The 24,198-nt window shown below is 47.1% G+C and overlaps 1 protein-coding gene across 3 annotated transcripts in view; it reads right to left on the bottom strand.

Annotated features, from left to right (window-relative positions):
- Positions 1-23,379, bottom strand: part of Adra1a (adrenoceptor alpha 1A) — a 113,083-nt gene extending 89,704 nt beyond the window's left edge. For all 3 annotated transcript variants that reach the window (XM_085698669.2, XM_048422060.3, XM_048422061.3), the window contains exons 1-2: positions 23,029-23,379; positions 20,186-21,649 (exon numbers count right to left, since the gene is read on the bottom strand). In XM_085698669.2, the coding sequence (XP_085554795.2) occupies positions 20,186-21,068 (883 nt within the window). In that variant the 5' untranslated portion in view covers positions 21,069-21,649; positions 23,029-23,379. The remainder of the gene's footprint in view (positions 1-20,185; positions 21,650-23,028) is intronic.
- Positions 23,380-24,198: the final 819 nt, after the last annotated feature.

Raw genomic sequence — 24,198 nt, 5'->3', positions numbered from 1 at the left:
CCGCCATCTGCCTGTCTGGGTGAATCACAGGGAGGCAATATGCAGTTTCTCAAGTCTGTGTTTGGCTCGTGATGTCAAATCTCCATCCTGACCCTTGTGAAACACTATTACCCAAGAACACTCAGATAGAGTCAGCCTTAGTAAACTAAGAGCCTGTGGCTGTAACTCCCTTCTAAGGAACACAACTAGACTGTAGAGATGCTCGCAGTGGGATACAGGCCAGCAGGGATTCTGGGTAGCACTGAGAATGTGGTCCACACGGTAGCAGAATGTAGAGAGGCAGTGACTGGGTGGGAGACGGTATTGTGCACAGGACTTTTCTTTCTGACTGATGTTTGTCCCACAAGATTCATTTGGTATTGACACCTGACCTTTGACACACAACCAGCTCTTGCCAATGGCTCGATTTATACCGGCCAGGATAAAGGCAGTTACCGTGAAAACCCAGACTTGGGGTTGGAAGGTATAAGGGATATTTATAATGACTATAGATATGGCTTCTTGTAACAATGCACTTCTTGGGGGCATTTCTGTTTTATTCTGAACATTGGCATTCTTTCCTTCTCTCTTTTTAAAATATGCTGCCCTGCGGAATTTGGCAAAGGAAAAGTTTTAAATCGGATTGGAAACATCATCTTCCCGGTTACATAGCTGAAGCAGGAGGTCTCGATTTGCTCAAACTATATTTGCTTGAAGACAAATTCAACTCTAAATGGGGAAACTGTGCAAAGGTCAAGCTTGGCCTCAGTTACTTTGGAAGAGCCGCTAAAGCACTTTTGTCTCCGGTGGAGGCCGGGGTGACACGGGGAGCTGTTATTTGTGGCAGCTCCCACACCCATTTTTCCACCTCTCGGTAACGAGGCAGGATTATGACTGAAGGGAGCGAACGAATCCTTATGTGGGCATGGACACAGCTGTGGACTTGCCGCTCACCATAGCGGGAGTGGACTGGCCTCTGCAGTGTGCTTGTCTGGAGGGCACGGAGGACATTAAGGGCATGAGACTTGGCACCGGGGAGATGCACTCCAGTGCTTGCTCTGCCACACGCTCGTTGCATGACCCCGGGCAAGTTACTTCATCACACTCTGCCACACTTTCTTTTTCGACATGAGAACCGGAATGCTTATTGCTCTTAAACGTCTTCCAGGATTACATGGGTGAATGTGCACAAACCATTATGTGTCTGCTGCAGTCAGCTAAGGTCTATGAGGAAGCCAATCCAAAGGAAGAATCGCTGGGAAGACAGGAAAACAAACGGGATTAGACGCGCTGAGATGTTTTGTCTTCCGGTCCACCGGTGGCTCCTTTCCCTGGAGATCCCAAGCTCGACCCTTTCCTCCTTCCCTTTCTCATCCATCTAAATATGAAGGCGGCCATTCCTGCGGATGCCGTGATGGCCAATACCGATTGTGTCACCTTGACACTATGGAGGAGACAAACCTCTGTGTGCAAATAGGAAGTTTCTAGATTTGGATAACTGAGAAGAGAAGACCCACACAGAATGGGAGGAGGCACCGTTTCGAGGCATGGGATTCTGGACTGAATGAAAAGGAGAGAGCAAATGTGAACATTCTTCTCTCTCTGCCTCCTGACAGCAGGCACAAAGTAACCAGCTGCCTCGTGTCCCTGCCACCCTGGCATCCCGAAGATGAGGGGCTGTAACCCCATACTGTGACACAGAGTAAAACCCTTGCTTACTTAAGGCACTGTCTTAGTTCATTTCTATTGCTGTAACAAAACACCAGGATTGGAAACAACTTGGGGAAGAAAAGGTTTGTGTTGTCTTGTAACTATGATGTTAGAGGCCTTCTGAGGAGAGTCAGGGTAGGAACAGAGGCAGGGACAGAAACAGAAGCCATGAAAGGACTTTGCTTACTGGCTTACTTCTCACTGTTTGCTCAGCCTGCTTTCTTACACAACTGAAGAACCTTTTGTAGTGGCATTTTACTTGTATTATGATAAAACTTTCCTGAGGGTCAGAGAGTAAAACAGTCCCACTGGTCAAACTTATAAACCAGGCAGTGGTAACACACACCTTTAATCCCAGTAGCCTTGCTGGTTGCCATAGAGATCAGTAACCGGTGCAGGCCTTTAATCACAGTGGCGTGTGCCCTTAATCTCAGCCCTAGAGAGGATTATAAGATGGGAGGAAAAAGCTCTCAACACACAGTCTCATTCTGAGATTCCTGAAGGCAGGATCGCTGTTTCTCATTGAGGTTGAGGTTAAAAGCCAATGGTTGGCTGTTTTGTTTTTCAGATCTTCAGGCAGGCTTTATATATTGAAATACCATTGAAACACCACTACACCCTCGTAGAGTTGGCATTGCCCATAGTGAGCTAGTCCCTCCTACGTCAATCATCCCAAAAGAATACTTTGAAAAGGCAGGATATTTATCTCTCTTCTGTCCAATATGGCCACCACTAGCCCCCCGTGGAGATGAACACATGATATGTGGTGACTCTGACTTTTACCTTTATCTTATTTGAGTTTAACTTGCATGACTCTGGGGTAAGTTCTGAATCAGTTACCGTGTGTCCCGGGCATCTTTAGGGTAGCACAATTGCAAAGACTTTCACTTCTACGCCATAATTTCAGGCTGAATACTACCAAAGCTGCAGGCCTTCTGGGGCCACCTGCTGCCCATCACCTCTGCCTGTGTAGTGCTCCACACTTGAACCCTTGGGAGTTCCACTCTGATTCTCCCACACGTCTGTGGCCTCTCACTTCCACTGACCCACCTCGAAGTGTTTCCACTCTCTTCCCTGCCCTACCCCTGCCCTTAAAATCTGAGTAGCAGCCTGAACTCGTCCCCATGCATGCGTCTGAATTTACTCTAGCCCTGTTTCTCTATGTTCCAAACTCTCAGTGGCTTCTCTCTTCCTCTTAGTTCAAGACTCACATTTTTATCTGATTTTTAAAAAGACCTTAAGGACAGTGTCCCACCAAATCTGATCATTATTTACTCCACGATTCTTACAGTCTATATGACACCTCCCTTATACATGCATGCACGCAAGCACACACACGCCACCTCCCTTATACATGCATGCACGCAAGCACACACACGCACAGACACAAACCACGGTTTATCTCTCTATGCCATCATCATGCAGTCCTTACTCCCGACCTTGGCATCCAACCAGATTTTCCAATCCTTCCTTTCAAGATCCCATTGAAACCTCCTTTTTCTCCAAGGACGATCCCGTGACTACCTAAGCTCCCCCTCCCTGCTACATCATATCTCTGAGCTTCTAGACCATTCCTAACACACAAGATTTCATCCCGATGACTGTTGTTTGGTTTGCGGAACCCTTTCTCTCCATGTGGGCAGTGAGTCTTCTTCCAAGTACCTCACGAGACTCGGCTTAGGACTGAGGAGCCACTAAATGCCCCAGTGCTTCAGAAACACCAGAAACCCTTCTTGATTAACCAGGGGGGTCAGGGTTAGCGCTGGATATGAACCCCAGAGCACTCAGTGGACATTAGACCACAGAGTTAATCATTTGCTTTCTGCTTTTGCAACCCCCTGCTTGTTCCTAGTGGCTTTTGTTTTCTCCTCTTCATGCAGGGGATAAGAAGAACAGTTAATATCGGAGGTGGAGCAGAAAGCGTGGAGTTGCCTGTTTTCTCCCGAAGGGACGGCCACCATGAATGCTGCATTTGCCGAAGAAAATTAACATGACACAGAAGAGAAACACTGGCGGAGCGTCTGTCATGCAATAGTGCTTGGTAGCATCAGCTAAATCATTAATTCTCTATGAATTAATGGAGAATTTATAATCCCATTTGTAGGAGCAGAAAACGTGATGAAAAATACTGTCTTAAAGTCTTGTGGACAAAGTATAGGGTGAGTAAAATAAGTTATGATGTTGAGCTGGTTATGCCCAAGGCAGAATATACACACTTTAGGGACAGCCTGGGCATAGGATGGTTATTCTAAGATAACCCAGAAGGGTGAAGCTCAATCAAAGAGACCGAATAAGGCACAAATGTGAAGACTGTAAGTGAGGCAGAAGGAGGAGAATTGTCGGGAGCCACAGCGGATCCAGGAGTAACAAAGAAGTACACGGTGCTTTGGCCCGCAGGGCTCAGTGGTGCCATCAATGTCAGTTGCATAAAACAAATGCGACGGTTAATTATCCTGGGTATTTCTAAACGGAGACTGGAAATCATCAGAGCTCTGAGCCCTGGGAGGTAACTGTTTCCCCAAATCTTTGGAGCTAAATATAGTTTGGAATGTAGATTTTCATAAAGGCAAGGAGCTGTATAGTGTATATGATGTAACACTTGTGAAGAAGCATGCTGTGTGAAGTTAAACCAGCAAATAGATTCATGGGTTCAGATCACACTCTCTGCCGAGAGAGTGCTCATCAGGCCAGGCTATGGTCTCCATTATTATTTTAATTGTAGCCATTTGGGAGGTGCCTCTTGATAGCTTACTATGTGTCAACACTGAGTGATCCTATCAGAGAAGCTAGCCTTTTCATCTCTTGGAAAGTTAGAAAATAGTTTATCAGCACCACAACTTACTAGTATTGAACCTTGTGTCTTGGTAGTTTTTGAAATTAGATATTCCAAAGAGAAGTGTTTCCGGACCACACTACATGATTTTCCATAAGAGGCAACCATTTTGAAAACTTCCAATTAACATCCAGAGATGAATAAAAGGAAAGAAAAGAAAAGAGAAAGAAAAAAAAGAAAAAATGGGTAGCAATTTCAACAACTTACTACAAGGCTACAATAGTCAAAACAGTGTGCTGTTAACGTAAAGAAAACATATGTGCAATGGATTCCACATAGTGGGATGAGAGCCCATGAGATGGCTCAGTCAGTAAAGTTGCTGCCAAACAAGCATGAGGATCCGAGTTCTGATCTCAGGCACTGACTTTAACAAACAAACAAAGCTGGGAGCTGTGTCTCATGACTGTAACAGTGCTAGTGGGGCAGAGGCAGACACAGCTGCTAGCAAAGTAGCCTGCTGTAAGTTTCCTGAGAGTACGAAGGTGGCGGAGAGCAGTAGGGAACACAGCAGCGGAATACACCCTCAGGCCTCTATATGCACATAGTAACAATGTGTCCACGTGCCACCGCTGTTCAGTGGGGGAGAGAGCGTCGCTTCAGAGATGGTGCTGAAGAAAAAGGGTGGAGCCTTGCCTCACACCAAATGCAAAAATTAATTCACAGCTAACTCTAGGAGCCAATGTCATAAAATTCCTAGAAGTAAACATAGGGGAAAAAAAAACCTTTCTAATCCTGGATTAGGCAGTGGTTCCAATATATGGCATTCCAACGCAAGCAACAAAAGAGAAGGAAGATCGCATAAAAATTCAAGACAGATGTGATAGATGCCTGAAATTCCAGCAGCTGGAAGGCTGAGGCAGAACAATCGCAAATCTGATGTCAGCATAGGTTATGAGTATATATATATATACATATATATATATATATACACACACACATATATACATATAGATAATATTCATTCATATATATTATACATTCATTCATATATATTCATATATATGAATCAATATTATATATACATATTATATATGCTTGTATATATATATGAAGCGAGGAAGAAGGAACAAAGAGAAGAAGGTAGGAGGAAGAGAAAAATCATTCTAAAGAATAAAATTATCTGCGAACTCACAAAGCTGATACAGATCTAGTATCTGACATCAGTAACTCCTAAGGCTCAGCCACGGGTGGCACACAGAAGTGGACAAGTGACTCAAGCAGGCAGCTTCTACTCCAAAGAGGATGAACGAACGCGCCATAAGCACACAGTGGTCATCAGGAAATGACAAGCAGCTGAGTACCACTGCATGCTCAGTGTCCATGGCTGCAATGGAAAGGAATTAAAGTTTGTGGTGACCAAACCGGGGCCCCGGTGCGCTGGGTGGCTGCAGAAACTGGGGCAGCCGCTGTGGGAAACGTTTGGCAGACCCTCTGTAAACTAAACACAGAAGTCTGAGATGACTCAGCAATTCCCTTCTGAGGATGTATCCGAAGGAACTGCAGTAGACACTCAAACAAAGACTGAAACACCAATATTCATCTCCGCAAATATTCAAAACTAGCCCAAAGGCGGAAAGCCTTCAGCTGCCCATCAGGGGATGGACAGGTAAGTAACATGGAGCACAGCCACACAATGAAAGACTAGCCGGTCACAAACAAAGCGACTACGTGCTGACAAGTGTCACAATGTGGGTGACTTCTCAGAAGAGCAGGCAAAAGGAATGACGTACAGAAGGCTACGCATTGTGTGATTCCTTATGGATCTGGGACTAAGGGCAGAGCAGTCATACAGACCGAGAAGGAGGGATCACTGCCAGGAGCAAGAGAGGAATCACTGCTACAGAATACAGTTTCACGTGAGGCGATGGAAAAGAGCCAATTAGTGGCGAAGGATCCACAATACTCGGTGCACTGTCAAATGCCATTGACCTGACATTTTAAAATCACTAAAATGGCAAATTGCATGTCATGTGACTAGCCAAAATTAAGCAGACAGACAGACAGACAGACAGACTCACACGTACACACAGTGATGGGAAGAACCTTCAGGAATCTGGTTGTTATAAAAAATTATTTAAGATGTGGGAAGCCCAGTAGGTTATGGTGTTCCATGTCCATCATCCTAGCCCTTGAGACATGGAAACAGGAGGGTCAGAAGTTCAAGGTCATCCTCCACTCCAGAAGGAGGTTGAAGTCAGCCTGGTATGCATGAAACAGGGCTCAACAATTTTCTATTTTCTAAGATTGACTACTAGCAATTGGCCAGTGATAGTGAAATCAGAAGAGAAGACAAGCCAACACCATTGCAGACCGCAGGGACGGGTCTACACAGTCAGCTTGTGAAGAGCAGGTTTCTAACCCGCAGCTAGATGCCTGGCAAGAAGCTCAATGTGAACAGCGCATAAAAAGAAAGTGAGTGCGATCTGTTCCCTTCTCAAACCCTTTTTGGGCATAGGCTACTGCTCTGTGGGCATTCCAGCAAGAGGACAGCCTGGGAGCCCAGGTCGGCTTCCCCTCCTTCGGGAAAAGGCAGGCTGCTCTCCTTGCAGCAATCCTCTCAGGGCCATTTACTGAGTCTGGAATTTGACACCCTTGGTGAAGAGCAACCTGTGTCCTGCTCCTCTGGCAGGGCTGCCAGCAGGAAGGGGGGCGGGGGTGGGTGTGCCGGGACTTAGGCTTTTCCAGTCACCAGTAAGGCACCGCTTTTATCCAGTTTGGATCTTGAGTATTCTGAAACTTGGTTTGAATGCCACCGGGCTAATGCAACAGCTCCTTGGATAAGCAGGCAGAGTGCAGATGGGCAGATGGGCAGATGGGCAGTGTCCTGTGAGTGAGAGCTGAGAGCTTAGGGCGGACAGTTAGGCCCTTTGCACTGCTCCTGGGTAGTGCACAGGGCCCCCAAGAAGTCACTGACTCCCAGCTGTGCCTCAGTTTCCTCGCTTTACATCAGTGTTGCAGCTTCTATCCTGAAGTCTAATGATTGAATTGATGCTGTAAGTGACGTACACACACCAGTGGCGAAGAAGGACACAGTACACATGCTCCCCACTGGTATGTTGGCAATCCAGGCTTCAGGATGGTGGGGTACGGGCAGATGGGAAGTAATTAGAATTCAATGAGGTCCTGAGGGTGGAGACTTTTGAGAGGAGACTGGTGTCCTTTTAAGGAGAATAGGGTTAAATTCTTTTGCCACGTGAAGACACAGGAAAGGTGAAAGACTGTCTGTGAGTCTGGAAACTGGTCATGCCTCCCTCCCCCTGAGCCTAGCCAGGAGTCGTTGCAGCCTCCAGAGCTGTGGGGACTAAATGATGCTGCTTAAGCCACTAATCTGCTCCGCTCTGCTCCCGCAGCCCCAGGATGACAAAGATAACTTCCCATCATGCTATAAGGAAGTGCCCACATGCCACTCAGGAGCAGTGGGAGTTCGCCAGCCCTCGGAACATTTGAGAAACTAGATAATGGATAATGGTGCAAACGCAAGAAAGGAATCATCAACATACATCTATTAAACATTAAATCTCTGAAGCATATGAACTATTGATCATCTATTAATTCTAAAAGCCTCAATTACTCCCCTAGCTAAAAATTACCAAGTTTACATTTGCCGACTAGAATGCAGCAAATTGAAATTAATTTTAAGAAACTAGGCAATAAAATACCAATTATTTTTAAATGAACCACTACCAAAGGACTCCATTGATGTCTACACAGAACAAAAGAAAAAGCAGAATTAGAAATACAGGCCAAGCAGATGAGAAAAGTGGAGGGTGAGACATTAGGGGAAGGAATGAGAATTTGCTTAGAGGAAGGTGAGTAGCTTTGTTTATTTTCAACCTTCAGTAAGAGAGGACCAAACACATAAACATTGTGGTCAAGCTAATATTGAAAAACAAAACTGTAACCAGGAAATGAAAGAGAAAAATTGCTCGAGACTAAATTAATTAATTGGAAAGCAGATGAAGATAATAAACTCTGAACCTGAATTTATTGATAGGAAATTAGAAAAAAAAACTAATAAAATTGACAGTCTTTCAGTTTCTCACAGCGGACAGGAATAGTGTGACAGGAAGAGGTCGCTGGTGTCTAATGAGGGAGAAAAAAAAAGATGTCCAAGAGACGAAAAATTATAGAATGTCATGCATAAATCCAAACTGAAACGTTCAACTGCAAGGAGAAGGAAAATGGAAAATAAAATAAAAATTATCAAACCTGACAATCAGCATAGATCAGTATCCACGGAAGGAATAGAAACGCGTCTCAAGGACTACATCCATAAAAGGAGCCGAGCCCAAGTGTTTTATGGGGCAAAGTTTGCAAAGCTTCAGGGCACACATAATTCTTAGCTAGTTCAACTGTTACTGATGGTCGGGAAAAAAATGCCAAGTGTCACAATTTGCTTTATAAATCTGGTACCCAAAAGTGGCAAAGATGATAGACTGACTCCACGTGGAAGCAGAAACACAACTGGAAGGAAATGTTTAGAGGGGCAGCTTCCTAGTCAGTCAACATGTAACCCAAAGATGTAAGATAGGACAACGGGATGGGACAAAACTGACTATGTCAATATCACCAAAAAGATTAAAAAGAGAATCTGTGTTTGATGAAACTGTAGACCCATCCAGCTTTGATGAAACAGTAACTGGACCTGAACAGTTCTGTAAAGTAGGACAAGGTTCACCCTCAATTTGATGAGGTATATTGATCCATAACCAATAGTCAGAGTCACGTGTGTGTGTGTGTGTGTGTGTGTGTGTTTGTGTGTGTGTGTGTGTGTGTGTTTAAAATGCCAAGGCAGACTCTCTTAATGCCATTGTTACAAATGGGGTTTGGGAGACGTGTGACCCAGGCAGAGTGACAGCAGCAGTTCAAAGGTGGATCTAGAAGGTCCAGAAGCACAACAACGCCAAGAGCCTGGAGGTTTCTGGGAGGAGTGGACAGCCAAAAATGCATGGGATAATTTTGAAAAGGAATATTCACTCACAAGTTATTGCCAGAAGGCCTTAAACTGACCACAGCCCCTTGCAAATGTGCAGGGAGCTGGGGAGGAACAAAAGCAAATAAAGTATTAGAAAGGCCCAGCAATTCACTTAGTGTGCACCAACACCAAAGTACAGAGAGAAATAAAAGAGATTCAAGGTCCCTTTTAATATGACCAACAGCACTTTCCAAGTATGCTAGGATCTGATAGATTATTCAATAGACCTATGGAGACAGATCTAAAACCATTTCTAAATTAACATAGTTATGCATCTTCTACCAAGATACAAGCAAAAACTTCCAGATAGAACACACACCATGCTTTGGAAGAAATAGGCTATCTGACTCACACTGGGGATGTGTCTCCAAGAATCCTCAGAGGACACATTCCATGAAGAAATGGATTAAAATGTTTGAAGGCGTAACTATTTTCTGTGTCTACACAATTCAATAAAAATAAGCCCCATAAAAATGCAAATAAAAATGGTCACCATGTATAAGAATTATATAAATATATCTCCATTCTTCTCTATAAACCTCTTTTTGCTGCTCAGTAGTCTATTAGCTATGGGTATTCTACAGCAGCTAGGTGCCACCGTGGGAAGTGGGGGACAAGATTCAAAGCAGAGTACCAGTTATTTGCCAAAGGAAGAGTCCTCAGCCCTGTCTATTCCAAGACACTATGAAGAGAAGGGAAGGGGATGGTGGAAAAGGGCAGGTAGTCACTTATTCTGCGCTCCCTCAACAGGGCTGGAGGAGCCATTAAAATGATCTGAAGACAAGGGACGTCAGAGGTCAGAGGAAGCTTCTCAAACTCTCCATTCCAGTGTGTGGAAGACAGTCTAGCGCCGAGGGCTATGCAGTTGATTAGAGACTGAGAGCAAGTCGGGGGCAGCACACATGTGCAAGGAGTCCAGAGACCTCTCTGTGCTGGGGCCAGAATGAAGACACTACTGAAGATTTGGCTAGGGAAAATTTGGTTAGGTGGGCAAGGGGATGCTTGGGACAGAATGACTCCCTGCCCCTTGCCAATAGAGCAAGTAGATGCTAGCCAGGGGCTATAAGATCACAGTCAGATGTACAAGTCTATAACTATAGGGAGGGTAGGGTGTGGCTGGCTCAGCAGGTGAGCAATGGTTTGTGAGTGATCAGTATGAGTTTCCTTTAGTGTGGGAGTCCGAGACTAGATATCCAAGGGCCAACCACTGGGCTACCTGACCTCCCTCTGCAGGACACTAAAAATCCACAAACTAATAAGACGGACTTTGGGTCAGAGTCTGTACACTAAACATCTGCACAGTGGGTTCCATAAAGGCTTGCTCTCACACCTGGCAGTTTTGGGTGACATTGTGGACCTTCAGGAGGTGGAGACTTGCAGGAGGTCCTTACATCACTGAGAGGGAGCTCCAAGGTGAATAGGGGATTTCTGTTATCTCCTATCTTGGTTGATTTTCTGGCTCATGGAGCTAAGTACTTGCTCGACCGTAGTCTCCCATCATGGTACACTGTCTTTACCAGAAGACCAAAGCAACGAGGCCACTGGACCCTGGGCTGCAATCTGCTGAGTCATGAACCCAAACATTTCTCTTTGTAAATTAATTTTCTTGGGGAATCCAGTACAGCAGTGGTTCTCAACCTGTGGGTCAAGACCCCTTCGGGGTGGAATGATGGTTTCACAGGGGTAGCCTAAGACCATCAGAAAACATGGATATTTACATCGTGATTCAAAACAGTAGCAAAATCACGGTTATGAAGTAGCAACGAAAACAATGTTGTGGTTGGTGGTCACAACTTGAGGAGCTGTATTAAAGCACCGCAGCTTCAGGAAGGCTGAGAACCACTGCCTTGTAGTGACGGGGAGCTGACCAACAGAAGCTCCTATTTCCTGTACCTGACAGCGCTGGAGTTCTACAAGAACCTGGCATCGTCTGTGCATCTGAAGAAAGTCCTCTAAGTCCAAGTCTGCTGCCCTGAGGGCTCCTGTTCTCCCAAGTGTGCATGTTGACTTCTCAGCCTTCAATGGAATGGTGTTAGGACACAGGGGCTTTGCGATGGGACGAGGGGAGAGGCCCCCAAAGCTTGCTTCTTCCACCATGACTGCTAGAACAGCATATGAACCAGAACAAAGGAGCTCGAGCCCGGTCTGCTGGTGTCTTGGTCTTGGATCTACCAGCACCAGAGCTTTGGGAAATGAGTTTCTGTTATTTAAAAATGACCTGGTGTAGAACGGCATCAAAGTGGACCAGGGCACTGAGTCAGGTGAAGGAGACGGGGCAGGTAGGATGACCAGATCTGAAGGAGATAATTTGGGATGCTATTAAAAGTGTGAGTGGCTCTGTGTCTATGCGTGTGTGTGTGTCTGTATGTGCATGCGTGTGTGTGTGTCTGTGTGTGTGTCTGTGTGTGTCTATGCGTGTGTGTCTGTGTGTGTCTGCGTGTATGTGTGTCTGTGTGTGTATACGTGTGTGTCTGTGCGTGCGTGTGGTGCATGTGTGCATGTGTATCTGTGCATGCATGCGTGTGTGTGCATGTGTGTGTGTCTCTGTGTGTGTCCGTGTGTGAGTGGCTCTGTGTCTGTGTGTGTGTGTGTCTGTGTGTGCATGCGTGTGTGTGTCTGTGTGTGATTGTGCGTGTGTGTCTGTGCGTGCATGTGTCTGTGTGCATGTGCATCTGTGTGTGCATGCATGTGTGTGTGTGTCTGTGTGTGTCTATGCATGTGTGTCTGTGTCTGTGCATGCATGTGTTCTGTGTGTGTATACGTATGTGTCTGTGTGTGAGTGTGGTGCATGTGTGCATGTGCATCTGTGTGCGCGTGCGTGTGTGTGTGCATGTGTGTGTGTCTCTGTGTGTGTTCGTGTGTGCATGGCTCTGTATCTGTGTGTGCGTGTGTACACATGTGTGTATATTGTTGTGGAAATGGAAATAAAGCAGCTCCATGTCCTCAACCCGTATAAGCTCTGCAGAAGGCAGGCAAGTCAGTAGCTATGAGTGATTATCATCTTCCCATTTTCCACGAATAGAAGACAATAACGGAGCAGAAAAGGACCGTGAAAGCACAGACAAGCAATTTCATCAAAGAGAAAAAAAATATATAAGCGACCAACACAAACGTGAAAAGATATGTTCAGATAGCAGAGAAATCTGCTATTAGAAAATGAAAGGCCACTATGTAAGTGTCAGACTGGCAAGCTAAAGAATAGGGTGGAAAGAAGAGAAACTCATTAGACAAGGAAAATGCCTCTGAAAATGTCTTCTTTCCCACCTAAAACTCTGAGGTAAGGCCATAGCTGTGTGTTCCTTACATGGTGCCTACAGAGTCAGGCTTCCTTGGGCTAAGACCTTGTCAGGCTAGGGCCTGCTTTGAAAGAGTCAGCTATTGTTCAAAGCCCTGCAGGAGTCACAGCCAATAGCTCCTGAGCCAGCAGCGCATTCTTTTGAATATGACGGTATATATCTTCAAGACAGATTTGTCTTGTGGAGGGAGCCGAAGTTAATTTAAAGCCAACTGCGGATGTACTATTTGTGATGATGAGATAGGTTTTCTTGTAAATCAGAGCTCAGAAGGCGCTGACCAAAGAGGTATCCAAGAGCTGCGCACAAAGGCTCCCTGGAAGAACACGTGATCCTTATCCTACCTGGCAGGAGATAGCTCGGCCTGTCCAATGGTCCAATGCAAAGGTCCCCCAACTGGGTCTATCCACAATCTTGCTTTCATCAAGTCTGTGAGATACTGAAATGTGAGCTTGTCCTCTTTGTGCCCTGGCTGCCATTGGATTAAAAACAACTTGTAAAATCGTTTCAAACTTTGCCTGGTCTGGTACTTCTCTCTGCAGCTTCATCTGATACCCACAGCGAGCAGTCGGATAATCCCTGTAGGCATTGGGCTGGTCCTGCCAGATCCTTTGCACATTCTGTTTGTTTGTTTGAGATAAGGTATCACGTAGCCCAGGCTGGCCCTTGAACTCAGTATATAGGGGACTTGAACTGCTGAACCTCCTGAGCCTCCTGCCTGCACCTCTGAGTGCTGTGACTCCACGTGGGCCCCACATGTCTGGCTGATTCACATGCCGCTATATAAGCATGCTGGGTACACTGCAGCCGCATACCCAGCTCTCCCGCTCACATTTAACCACGAATGGTCAGCCGGTTCTATAGATCTTGGCTCAAAGGTGGGCCATTCTGTGAGAGGATTTCAGTCCTCGATGCCCAGGAGCATGAAGTCCACCGCATGGGTTTTGAAGGTATCATCTACAGCCATTTTCTAGCACTGTGTACAGTTTGGTCTTGTTTGTGTGTCTGTCTCATTCTGGAAGCTGGAAACTTGCAGGAAGGAACAAAGAGGACCTTGAGTGCCATGCAAAGCACAGCACGTGAGAAATTCTCCATATTGCCAATAGATAAAAGAGAGAGGCTACTTGGCACACCCATGATCGGTACTTTGCCAGAAGACCTCCATGCTCCTCCATCCCTGTATGGAGCCACTTCTCCCTTACCAAGACACCCCATCTGCTTCTCTCTCCTTTGGACTAAGATGGGTCGGGTCTCCTCACTTGCTTTGATCCAGAAAGAGGACCAATGGTGTTGGGCCTGAGGTGGCCGCATTTTGTTCCACAGAGGCCTGGTGGGTAATGCTCCATCATGGAGACAGACAGTCCCACTGTGAGAAACTCGATTTAGAACGTTGGAGGAAGGGAGGCCACCATGAAGGTCAGCCAGTTCTGACCACCAGCCAAGCCGCGTTCTGACTTACATCCACAGACATGCACGCAGTTACGTACAGTAACAGTTATGGTAGCATCTGCTGCCTGGTGCCACTGTGCGCTGGGGTGGTTTGTGATGTAAGAGGAATACCTGAAATTCTGCTCTTGTATCATAGAGCAAGTTAGATTGCCTCCACACTGCTGTCTCTAAGACTTCAACCTTTACTGTAATAACCAGAGGCCTGGTCCCACATTACCTACAGGGAAGCAGTGATGAACACCTCTTCCCTGGGCACCTGTTGAGAAACCAGTCATTATGCGACAATTAGAAGGCCTGCTACACACCAGTGCTTTCTCTTTGCTGTATTTTTAGCTGTCTGAAGCTTTTGCTACATATTTAATTGTTCTGATTTCCAGGGATTTATTATCATTATCTCCAGCAATTCTCCAGTCACCTAAAACATAGCAGATTGTTTATGGAATTTTATCAAGTATACAAATCGTTTTCACCAGCTCTTCCTTCACCCCAGCATCCCAGCTTAGAACACACATTTGCATCACTGCCGCTGTATGATTTCTGTGTTCTGGGGAGTGCAATTCTCAAATGCCCCCAGCCGATGGAAATCAAAACCCAGCCCATTTATTGTTTCCTTTAATGCAGAGGCAATGGTGTAAGTCCAAGAGCAATGCCAGGCTTTGTACTGAAATATGGTAGTATACACAGAATTCAGACATATAACTGTATGTTTGATAAATGGTGCCCCCTCTTGCTTCCCGGTGCTCTCCCCTTCTCAGAGCTCCAGGGACACCCACCATCCATGGCAACAGTCACACCCCCACGGCAACAGCCATATGTCAACACATCCATGATGATTGTAGTTCGTATGAGTCCTAATAAGAGCAGTAATTGTTGCCATTTGCCCTGAGCTAGGTTTGTATGGCGAAAGCTGTTTTATGAAAAAGGGAGCTAACTCTCGGGCCTCAGGAAGCAGTAGGCGACAGACGAGGGGTCAAGTAGCGAAGAGGATATCATGCAGCTGCTGGGCCTTTCCTAGGGGACAGGCTCCAGCCTTCCTTCCTTTCCACAGCGGAAGGCTGACACCTCCCTCGCCTCTCCACTCATCTCTCTCATCAACACTCACTTTTTACCAGCTGCCACTGCGGTGTCAGAATGGCTGAGAACAGCCTCCAGCGTGACCTCCCTCAGCTGAGTTTCAACCAAGCAATTGACTTGCAAAAAAAAAAAGGGGGGGGACACAGGACAAGCAAGACTTATTACGTTTGAAAGCAGTTCAGCTGGATTCTCACATGCCGTTACACTATTTATTCCAGCATGCATCCCAGGCTGGGTGGGGAGAAGCTTGGGGAGAAGGGGACTTGTCTTAGCAATGCCAGAGTGACAAAGCCTCCTCCTGGTCTCCAGGGGGACTTTGGAAAGACAGGGTCTTTAGATAGTTCAGGCTGTTCTCTAAGTCACTGTAGTTTGAGTGGAGAGGAGTGGAGGGTGACCTTGAACTCTTGGTCTTCCGGCCAGTCCCTGCCAAGTGCTAAGGTCACAGGTATGGGCTGTCACACTTCAGTGCTCAGGACCTTTGGTGATAAAACAGAACCCGCTCTCCTGTTTTTGTTTAGACAGTTTGCATGTGGGTGCTTCACTTCTCAGATCGGCACGCCCCCTTCCCTCCGGCTTCAGTTTTGTTTCTAGTCCTTTCACTCTCAAGTTGCCTAGTGCAGATGGATGCTTTCTTCTCTTGGGGTTTGGTAACATAATGGCGTATTTATTTTGCTGTTCGCATCTTGTGTGAACAATGCACTTAAGGCTGCTAATGAAAACAAATATCATCTCACTGATGGCCCAGCTGAAATGGTGCTGTCTTAAGAACCTGCTCCATCAGCGGTGGTATTCTAGAAGCTTCTACAGTGATTTCCAGCTGAATACAACTGCTATATCCCTCAGCACAGGGTCCTAATACTGCTTGAGCATCAGTTGCTCGGGCCCATGTCAATCACTCGCTTCGTTTCTTTAGCTAGCTTACCAGGCGCTGGAAAGCAAGGGCTTGCTATATGCAGCTTTCTTTGCTTTGGTATTTGGGGCCTATCACCTGTTCATATCTCCTGGGAGAAACACCTTCATATTCCTTTGGTGCTAAGAGGAAATTGCCAATCACATATTGGTGAGTTTAGGTCTCCTACCTTACTGAGAAGCCTTCTGACACACTGTTCCCAATTTTCCTCTTGACTCTGTTGTCTTTTCATTTTTTATTATTTTTTAAATCATGAGTCCCTCTCTCCTAACACCTTTATCCAAGCAGTATGAACTCCTTGAGAATGCGGAGCCCAGGAGAAGACTCTTCTAAGTCTCAGGCATCCACCTGCCCTTCAGGACACCAGAGCCTATGTCATTACGCCCCATCTCCTTTAGAGCCCCGATTACCAACACAAACCTGAGGATCCAGGTAGCCATCATCGCTGACTCTTTTCCCCATCCACTCTGTGTGGGCTGTGATCTGACCGAGTCCCGGTTCATCCCTTGCAGATGCACCCTCTTTACCCTGTTCCCTAGAACTCATATCAATCCTCAGCCACACTCCTGTCACCTCCAGCCACTTAACTTTGGGAGGGATTCTGTAGCTTTCTTCCCTGCTCTGTTTCATATTCATGATCATAAATTCCAAATAGGCCCTTGGGACTTTAGCGTCTTGACTAAATTTTTATAATATACCAAATCTCATTCCTAAGATATTTCTTTGCTTCTCAACAGATACATTCTGTATTCCTTCCCCTCTCTGCTTAGGCTCACTGGGGCCATGGAAGCGTTCCAAAGAGATCTCTAATGCTCTCCTTCACTCCTCCTTGCTAGGGTGCTCATGTTCCTGGCCTTCTTTGTCATTTCCTTCTCTTGGACACTTTCTGCTCTTGCCTATGCCTTTGGTGCCTTGCTCTATCCGATCGTTTCCATCAGAATATCAACATCATAGCCTATTTTCCACCTTTGAGAACTGCCTCTGGATCTCTCAAGCAACACCCTTCCCCAGCTCCACTCTAGCAAAGTTCTAATTAAGAGTTGTCTCTTTTTCCCTCACCCCACTCCATCTTTCATTCTGGGCTTTTGTCCCCACCACCTTACAGAAGCTATGAGCCTCACCTGACCACTGCCCACCATTTAGGACCGCCTCATCACCAAGGCTACCATTGGTGTACCTGTGTCCTCTACCCAGGAGTTATGTGTGACACAATCGACTCTTTTTGTTTGTGTTGTTGTTGTTTGTTTTTGTTGTTGTTGGGGGGTAGTTTCTCTGCAACAGCCCTGGCCATCCTGGAACACACTCTGTAGACCATGCTATTTTTGTTTTTAAATATTTTTTTTCTGCCTTGGGGGTTCCACATTCTCCTAATTTTCCTCCTACCTCATGTGCCACTCCTCCTCTCTCCTGTCTGCTTTTCTCCCTGCCTGGTACCTCTGGGGCTCAGTTCTTCTCTGTCTTTTCTCTGGATGCCTCCTCTCTGGCAGATCTCCCTGTGCCTCTTACCCACGCATGTGTCCAAGTTTTTACTTTTAGCCCATCTCCCCTCAAAGCTCCAAATTCACATGTCTACTAGCCACCTGGCAACCTGGCAGAGACTCTGGTGTCTAATAGACATTCCCAGCATTGCGGGAAAGCAAGACTCTGATATAGTCTCCTTTCTCTAGCCCCCCTTCTCTCTCTCTCTCTCTCTCTCTCTCTCTCTCTCTCTCTCTCTCTCTCTCCTGTCTCTGTCAAATACATTACCATTTACCCAGTTTTCAGGTGCTGAGCCTTGAAATCACACCTGATTTCTCTTTTTTCTCTTTCACATGTTCAAATTTGTCAGCTGCGCTTTTGAAGGAAGTGCCCGGTGTGCTCACTCCCCACTGTCTCTACTTGCACAGTACACCAGAGTCCCAGGCCACCTTTCTAAAGCCTCCTAGCTGGTCTCCTTGTTTCCACACTCCCTTGCAATCAGCCATTCTCCACCCAGCCACCACAATAATCACTACAAATTATTAAGATGAGCCACTCAGTTGCTAAAACCCCTCCAATGGCTTCCAACCAAAAGCACACAAGCATGCAACTTTTTACTTGAGCAACAAGACCCCACATGATGGGACCTCATCTGCTCTCAGCCTCTTTTCGTGCTTGCCTCTTGCCCTTGCTTGAGCAGACGAGGTTTTCTCATCTTTGCACCCACTGTTCCCTCTGCCAATCCTGCTCGTCCTTCCTGATTTCATGAGCTTAGCTGAGTCAGCACTCTGCTTCAATATCTCTACACTGCATAAAACCTCCCAGATTACCTGTTCCATCCCCCTTATGCTACCTGTCTGACAGCACTTATCAATCCTTAACTTCTTAGGACATATTTGCACACATCCATTTCATGGGCAAGGACTTTCTGCCTTGTTCACCCTTAGTGGCTGAAACAAGGGTTCAGCGAGCATTTGTAGAGTAAGCGGGTACAGCTGTAATAGTGTACTCTCAAGGAGGCAGAAGGAGGAGGCGTGTGGGAAGAGAAGTAAGCAGAGAAGCTAAAGAGTTTATCCTCCAATAAACTCAAAGCTCCAGCATCCTTCCAGGAGAAAAGTTAGGAACAGTGACAGGCAGGCACAAAGGCCATATCACCATATGGTACCGGGAGTCAACCTTCCCGGTAGCCCTGCTCTACTGAATTCCACAACGACAGAACTCCAGTATCCCCACTGTCTCAAAATGTAGCTACTGGTCCTGGCTGGTTATTGAGCGCTTGAGAAGTGGCTAGTGGGACTGAGAGATGGAAACTGGGGATAATTTAATTTCAATCCACATTTAAGCAGCTGTACATGACTGGTGACTCTTTCATTAGATGGAACTTGAAAAGCATCTTTCTTCTACTTGTGGGGGCAAGATGATAGTTATTGGAAAGTCTGATCAGTATCTGGGGCACAGGTGAAACTCAAAAACTAGACCTATTATTCTCCCACGGTGTTGCAATATATGGTGCTGTAATTGATACTGGCCTCCAAGGAATTTTAGAGGGATTGTGTTACTATCATTATTCGCTATGATTTTGTGTTTGTGAGAGTTCGTGGTAACCAGACTATCTGTGTTTTAGCTTGCAAACTAAAAATAGCAAAGAAGTGCTTTGGGATTGCATCAAAGGCCTTTTGGAGACAGAGGACTGTTCCGAGTGGGTCAGGTTGTTGATACTTAGGATGGGCTAATTAATTTCGGCAACAGCTAGTTTCGGATCTGCAAAAGTTGGATTTGCAGCCCGATTGTCTCCCCTTTCAAGCTGTCATCCGCCACTTCCGGGAGGATTCTGGGGAAGAGAGAGGTCTGTTTTCAAACTTGCTTCTAAAAATGAAAGAGTGTTTGCCTACTGGGTTGTTATGGTGAATTCTTTAAGGCTTTAAATTGTGTTTTGATGTAAAACAACATCAACAACAACCACCATTTTTGTTGTCATGGTGGCTCACCACGTTCTCTATAGTCTCTTCCATAACGAAGTCAGAAAACAAAATGAGCAGCCAGAGCCTAAGCAGAAACTATCGCTAACTATGACTAACACCGTGGAATGAGCCATCTACCCAATCCTGCTGCCACACATCTGTCCAGAGTAAGCACAGTGGTTACTTTCAAGCCAACAGGACTTTTCTTCCCTACCCATAGCAGAGCCGAAGCAGTCTGCTTTGGGGACTCTAAAGGAGTGAGTGAATTTAAATTAAACAGGCTTACAGGCATTAAGAAAAGTTGACATTCTTGCTAAAGAGACCAATGAATCTGTAGCAGACAGGAGCCTTCTTTACTAGAGCTGATAAAGTGACCTAGCACCCACTGCAAAGGATACTGGAGTACAAAGAGGGAGAATTCTAATTCCCTGGAGGGAGTCCTTCGGCGCGCTTTGAGATGCAGACCAGCCCGTTCCTCCCCAGTCTCCCACGGAGACTCCCCCTCTCCCGTAAATGTTAAGCAGTGGCGCTGAGAACACTCACCGATGGGCATCACTAGGAAGAAAGGCAGCCAGCAGAGGACGAAGCAGCCCACCACGATGCCCAGAGTCTTGGCCGCTTTCTTTTCTCGGGAAAACTTGAGCAGCCTCACGGAGAAGTGAGTCTTATTCTTGGCACTGTTCACTCCGCCGCCTCCTGCTGGGACATTTTTCCGGTGGATGCGGAGCGTCACTTGCTCCGAGTCCGACTTGTCGGTCTTGAGGCCGGACTTGAGGCCCCGGCTTTCCCTCTTAGCCACCACGTAGACTCGACAGTACATAACCAGGATGATGGCCAGCGGCACGTAGAAAGAGCCCAGCGCGGAGAACAGCACATAGCCGGGCTCCTCGTTGATCTGGCAGATGGTCTCATCCTCAGGCGCAGGCTGCCTCCAGCCGAACAAGGGTCCGATGGAGATGACCAGGGAAAGAGCCCAGACACAGAGCAGAGCCCTGACGCCCCTCCTCTGGGTGACAATGGTGGGATAGCGCAGCGGGTAGCTCACACCAATGTATCGGTCGATGGAGATGATGCAGAGGCCCATGATGGACGCTGTGCAACACAAGACGTCCACCGCCGCCCAGATGTTGCAGAAGACCCTGCCAAAGGCCCAGTAGCCCAGGATCTCAAAGATGGCTGAGAAGGGCAGCACTGTGGAGGTGAGGAGAAGGTCTGCCACCGCCAGGTTGACGATGTAGTAGTGAGTCACCGAGTGAAGATGCCGGTGACAGGCCACCGAGAGGATCACTAAGATGTTCCCCAACACCCCGAATATGATCAGTCCCCCTAAGATCACTCCGAGCAGAATGGCCTTAGAAATGTTCACTGGTGCTGGTGGGTGGGTGCAGTTGGAGCCTTCGGAAACATTTTCAGCGAGAAGCACCATGGTCCCAGGGAGGGGGGCAAGGTCCGGCTCTGGACGGCCACCCTCTGGTGGGGGGAGGGGTGGAGGTGGGAGTGAGGAAGCCAAGTCAAACAATCTCTGCTTGGGGTAATCCTGCCAGCTGGATTGGGCTGGGGGAGCGAGAGAACATACCTGTTGGAAACCACCCCGGGCAGCCCTGGGAACCCTCAGAGGGCCACACTGAGTCACAGAGCATTAACGGTGACATGGCCAGGGGCGCTCTGGGCTGCTGGGGGACACTTTCTCTTCCCGAGGCTTGCAGCCAGCTCCAAGCGGACAAGCTGCGAATGCAGTCTCAGAGATTACAGGAGTTCGCTTTTCTGCGTGGTCTGATCCATCCTGTGCATTCGCAGGTAAATTAGAAATTCACAAGTCTATTACCAGTCTTTGCCGAAAGGGTAGTTAAGTGTGGCTCAGCCGTCGAAGCTCAAAGGCAGGGACCCTGGGCATCTGGGCACTGCCCACTGGCCAGTAGATACTCTTAGCTTGACTGCTCTCTCTTCTGGGGCTGAAACATTTGCTGAGACCGAAGTGGCCCTGGAACTTTGTTTATCTGAATCCAACTGAAAATACAAAAGTGCAAAGAAAAAGGCGGACAGTGAGCCAGGCGCCCTAGACAGCCAGGCCCTGCTGAGCTCGCCCAGAAACCAGACTCCTGCTGGGAGCTCGCTGCTCTGCAGTCCAGGAGTGGCTTTGTGCGGCCTTGACAGAGGCAATGAGGGGAACACACTAGGGTTAAGATCATGTATTATGTCCCATTCCTCAATCTTCCCCAGTCCTCCCCTCTGGGAAGCTGCCTTCGAGTGCTTCACCTCCCCATCACTGGCCAATTTCAATACCCAACACAAAACCGCACTAATAATAATAATAATAAATTAAAATAAAATCAAAACAACCTTCCCACCTCAAATAATGGCAACAAAACCTCAAGCTGCAGTAGCTGAAAGCTGGATTTCGAGAGCCAGAATGGAGAAAATAAAACCCCCAAACGCCCCCTCCCTGCATCACCGCCCCAGCTCTACATGCTCTACTGCGGTTGCCGGTTGTCGCACAGAGGCAAGTCGGCGGAATCTGGGGGATCCTCCGAGTCGCCTTTTGAACAGGTTGCACCACAGTCACCTGGAGAGGGCAGCCTGGGAGAGCGAACCTCAGAGAGCACGGAACCGCAGGGCCACGCGCACGCTCACTCCCGCGGAATTGGCGCTCGTGGGAGCAGAGCGCGCGAGTCCGTCAAGCCACCTCCGAGAGAGAGCCAGGTTCCCAGAAAAGCCAATCCCCAGGACTAAACAGGGCCCTGAGAGATTCAGACAGGATCTCAAAGGAGTGCCCGCCCTAGGGATTCCAACCTCTAGCCACACCCGAGCTTCTGGGGAGCTAGGTAGGAGCGCATCACTCCTCGGACCAGGCTTTGTGAATAGCAGTCACTGCGGATTCCCTAAGGGTCTAAAAAAGAAAAAGCAAATCCGTGTGCCAGCAGTCGGGATGCCTGAGGTTTTCTGGACTAGGGGTAATGATCTACCTAAATAACCCGATTTTTACAAATGGCACACACCAGGAAGCGTGTGTCAGGAGTGCGGGGCTTGGGGACATGCACACTTTGTCTTTTGGGGTTAAGCCCCAAGGCAGGGATCTCAGATGAAGGCTGCTGTGAAAATCACAAGTTCAAGCCTTCACAGGCGATACCCAAACCACGCCACTGCGGAACCCGCTTTCTCCCACCTGGGTCTGTAACTGGGTTAAAATGACACTTGTTAACTAGAAGGTAACTTCTCATGGCAAATCAGGAAAACACAGTGGTTTGGGGCGTTGGTATCAAAGCGGGTCCCAAAGCGGAGACGCGGGGCTAAGAGGAGGTCCAGTGTCAGCGGGAGGCCGGACACACCTGCCCACCCCCACCCGGCTCTGCGGGATCCCTGCGCCCAGCACCGGCCGTGCTACTCACCTGCTGCGCGGCTGCGGAGGTCCTGACCTGGGGAAGAGCGGACCTTCAGTCCTCGCAGCTCCGCTGCCTCTCTGTAGGGAGGAGAGGGGCGGTCTCCAAAGACCGAGTCCCAGTCCTTAGCACCCGCTGACTCACCCACCACTGCCGAGCACCTCAAACTCCGGGCTCGCTTCTGCTTCTCCTAGATCTTTTAAAAATAAAGACTAATATCAGAGAAAAGAAAAGGCAAGTACAGCAAGCCAATAACTTCACGATCACCGGTTTGATATTCAGTTCCTGGACACCAGAAAAGAGCGGCGAGGAACTTTGCGGCTCTGGTTGACGTAGTACAGGCGGTAGCCCAGAGAGTACCGTAATCTCCAGCTGTTACCGTATTCCTCTGCAGCAACTCGCACAATCTCATAAAACTCAGGGTTAGCGTCTTTCCCCTTCCTGCCTAGATGTGGGTTCATCTGGCCCCTCTCCATTTCTCTGTCCTGCTCTGTCTCTCTTCCCCCTCCCCCTTTTCATTTTCTCTCTTCCCTCTCTTCCCTCTCTATCCCTCTCCTTCCTTCCCTTCTCTGGGTCTACACCCATCAATGGGCTGATATATACATTAAAAAACAAACAAACAAACAACAAAGCAGACTCCCTTCCAAGTTTTAATTGGCTAGATAATGAGTTTACAGAAACTCCCTAAAGGTTCCTTTAAAAAATTTAGTCCAACTGATGGCCCGGGTTTGTTTAAGTCTGGAAGTGCATGGCTGTGGTGACCGATGTGTAAGTGCTTGGCATTATTTGCAGATGTTTAAAAAGTACACAAGACCAGATAAGATTCCCTCGATTTGATTGTAATTGTTTCAGGAAAATAAAGTCTACTAAAATATGAGCCACCTTTTATTTGGTTAAAGAGAGGTTTTAAAATTAAATGTTCTCTAGGCAGTTTCTCCTACAATGTAGTATCTTTAAGAGTATTTGTTTCCAATTCTCAAAAGAAAATGTATCCTCAGAGGATAACTTTCTCTCTTCCGTTTTATTTTTTTTAATAATTTGAGTGGCGAGCCCACACAGTCTTATTTACTTATCTATTCCTGACAAATTCCATGGGCTGCTTAACTTAGAATTTAGAATATTAAGAACCCACAAGAGTTTTTCCAGTTTAGAACCCATTTCCGATGTCATCTTCTTTCT

The sequence above is a fragment of the Myodes glareolus genome, chromosome 12, assembly GCF_982192425.1.
Source record: "Myodes glareolus chromosome 12, mMyoGla1.1, whole genome shotgun sequence".
NCBI lineage: Eukaryota > Metazoa > Chordata > Mammalia > Rodentia > Cricetidae > Myodes > Myodes glareolus.
The sequence above is the reverse complement of the archived record's forward strand: the minus strand, read 5'-3'. Positions and strand labels throughout refer to the sequence as shown.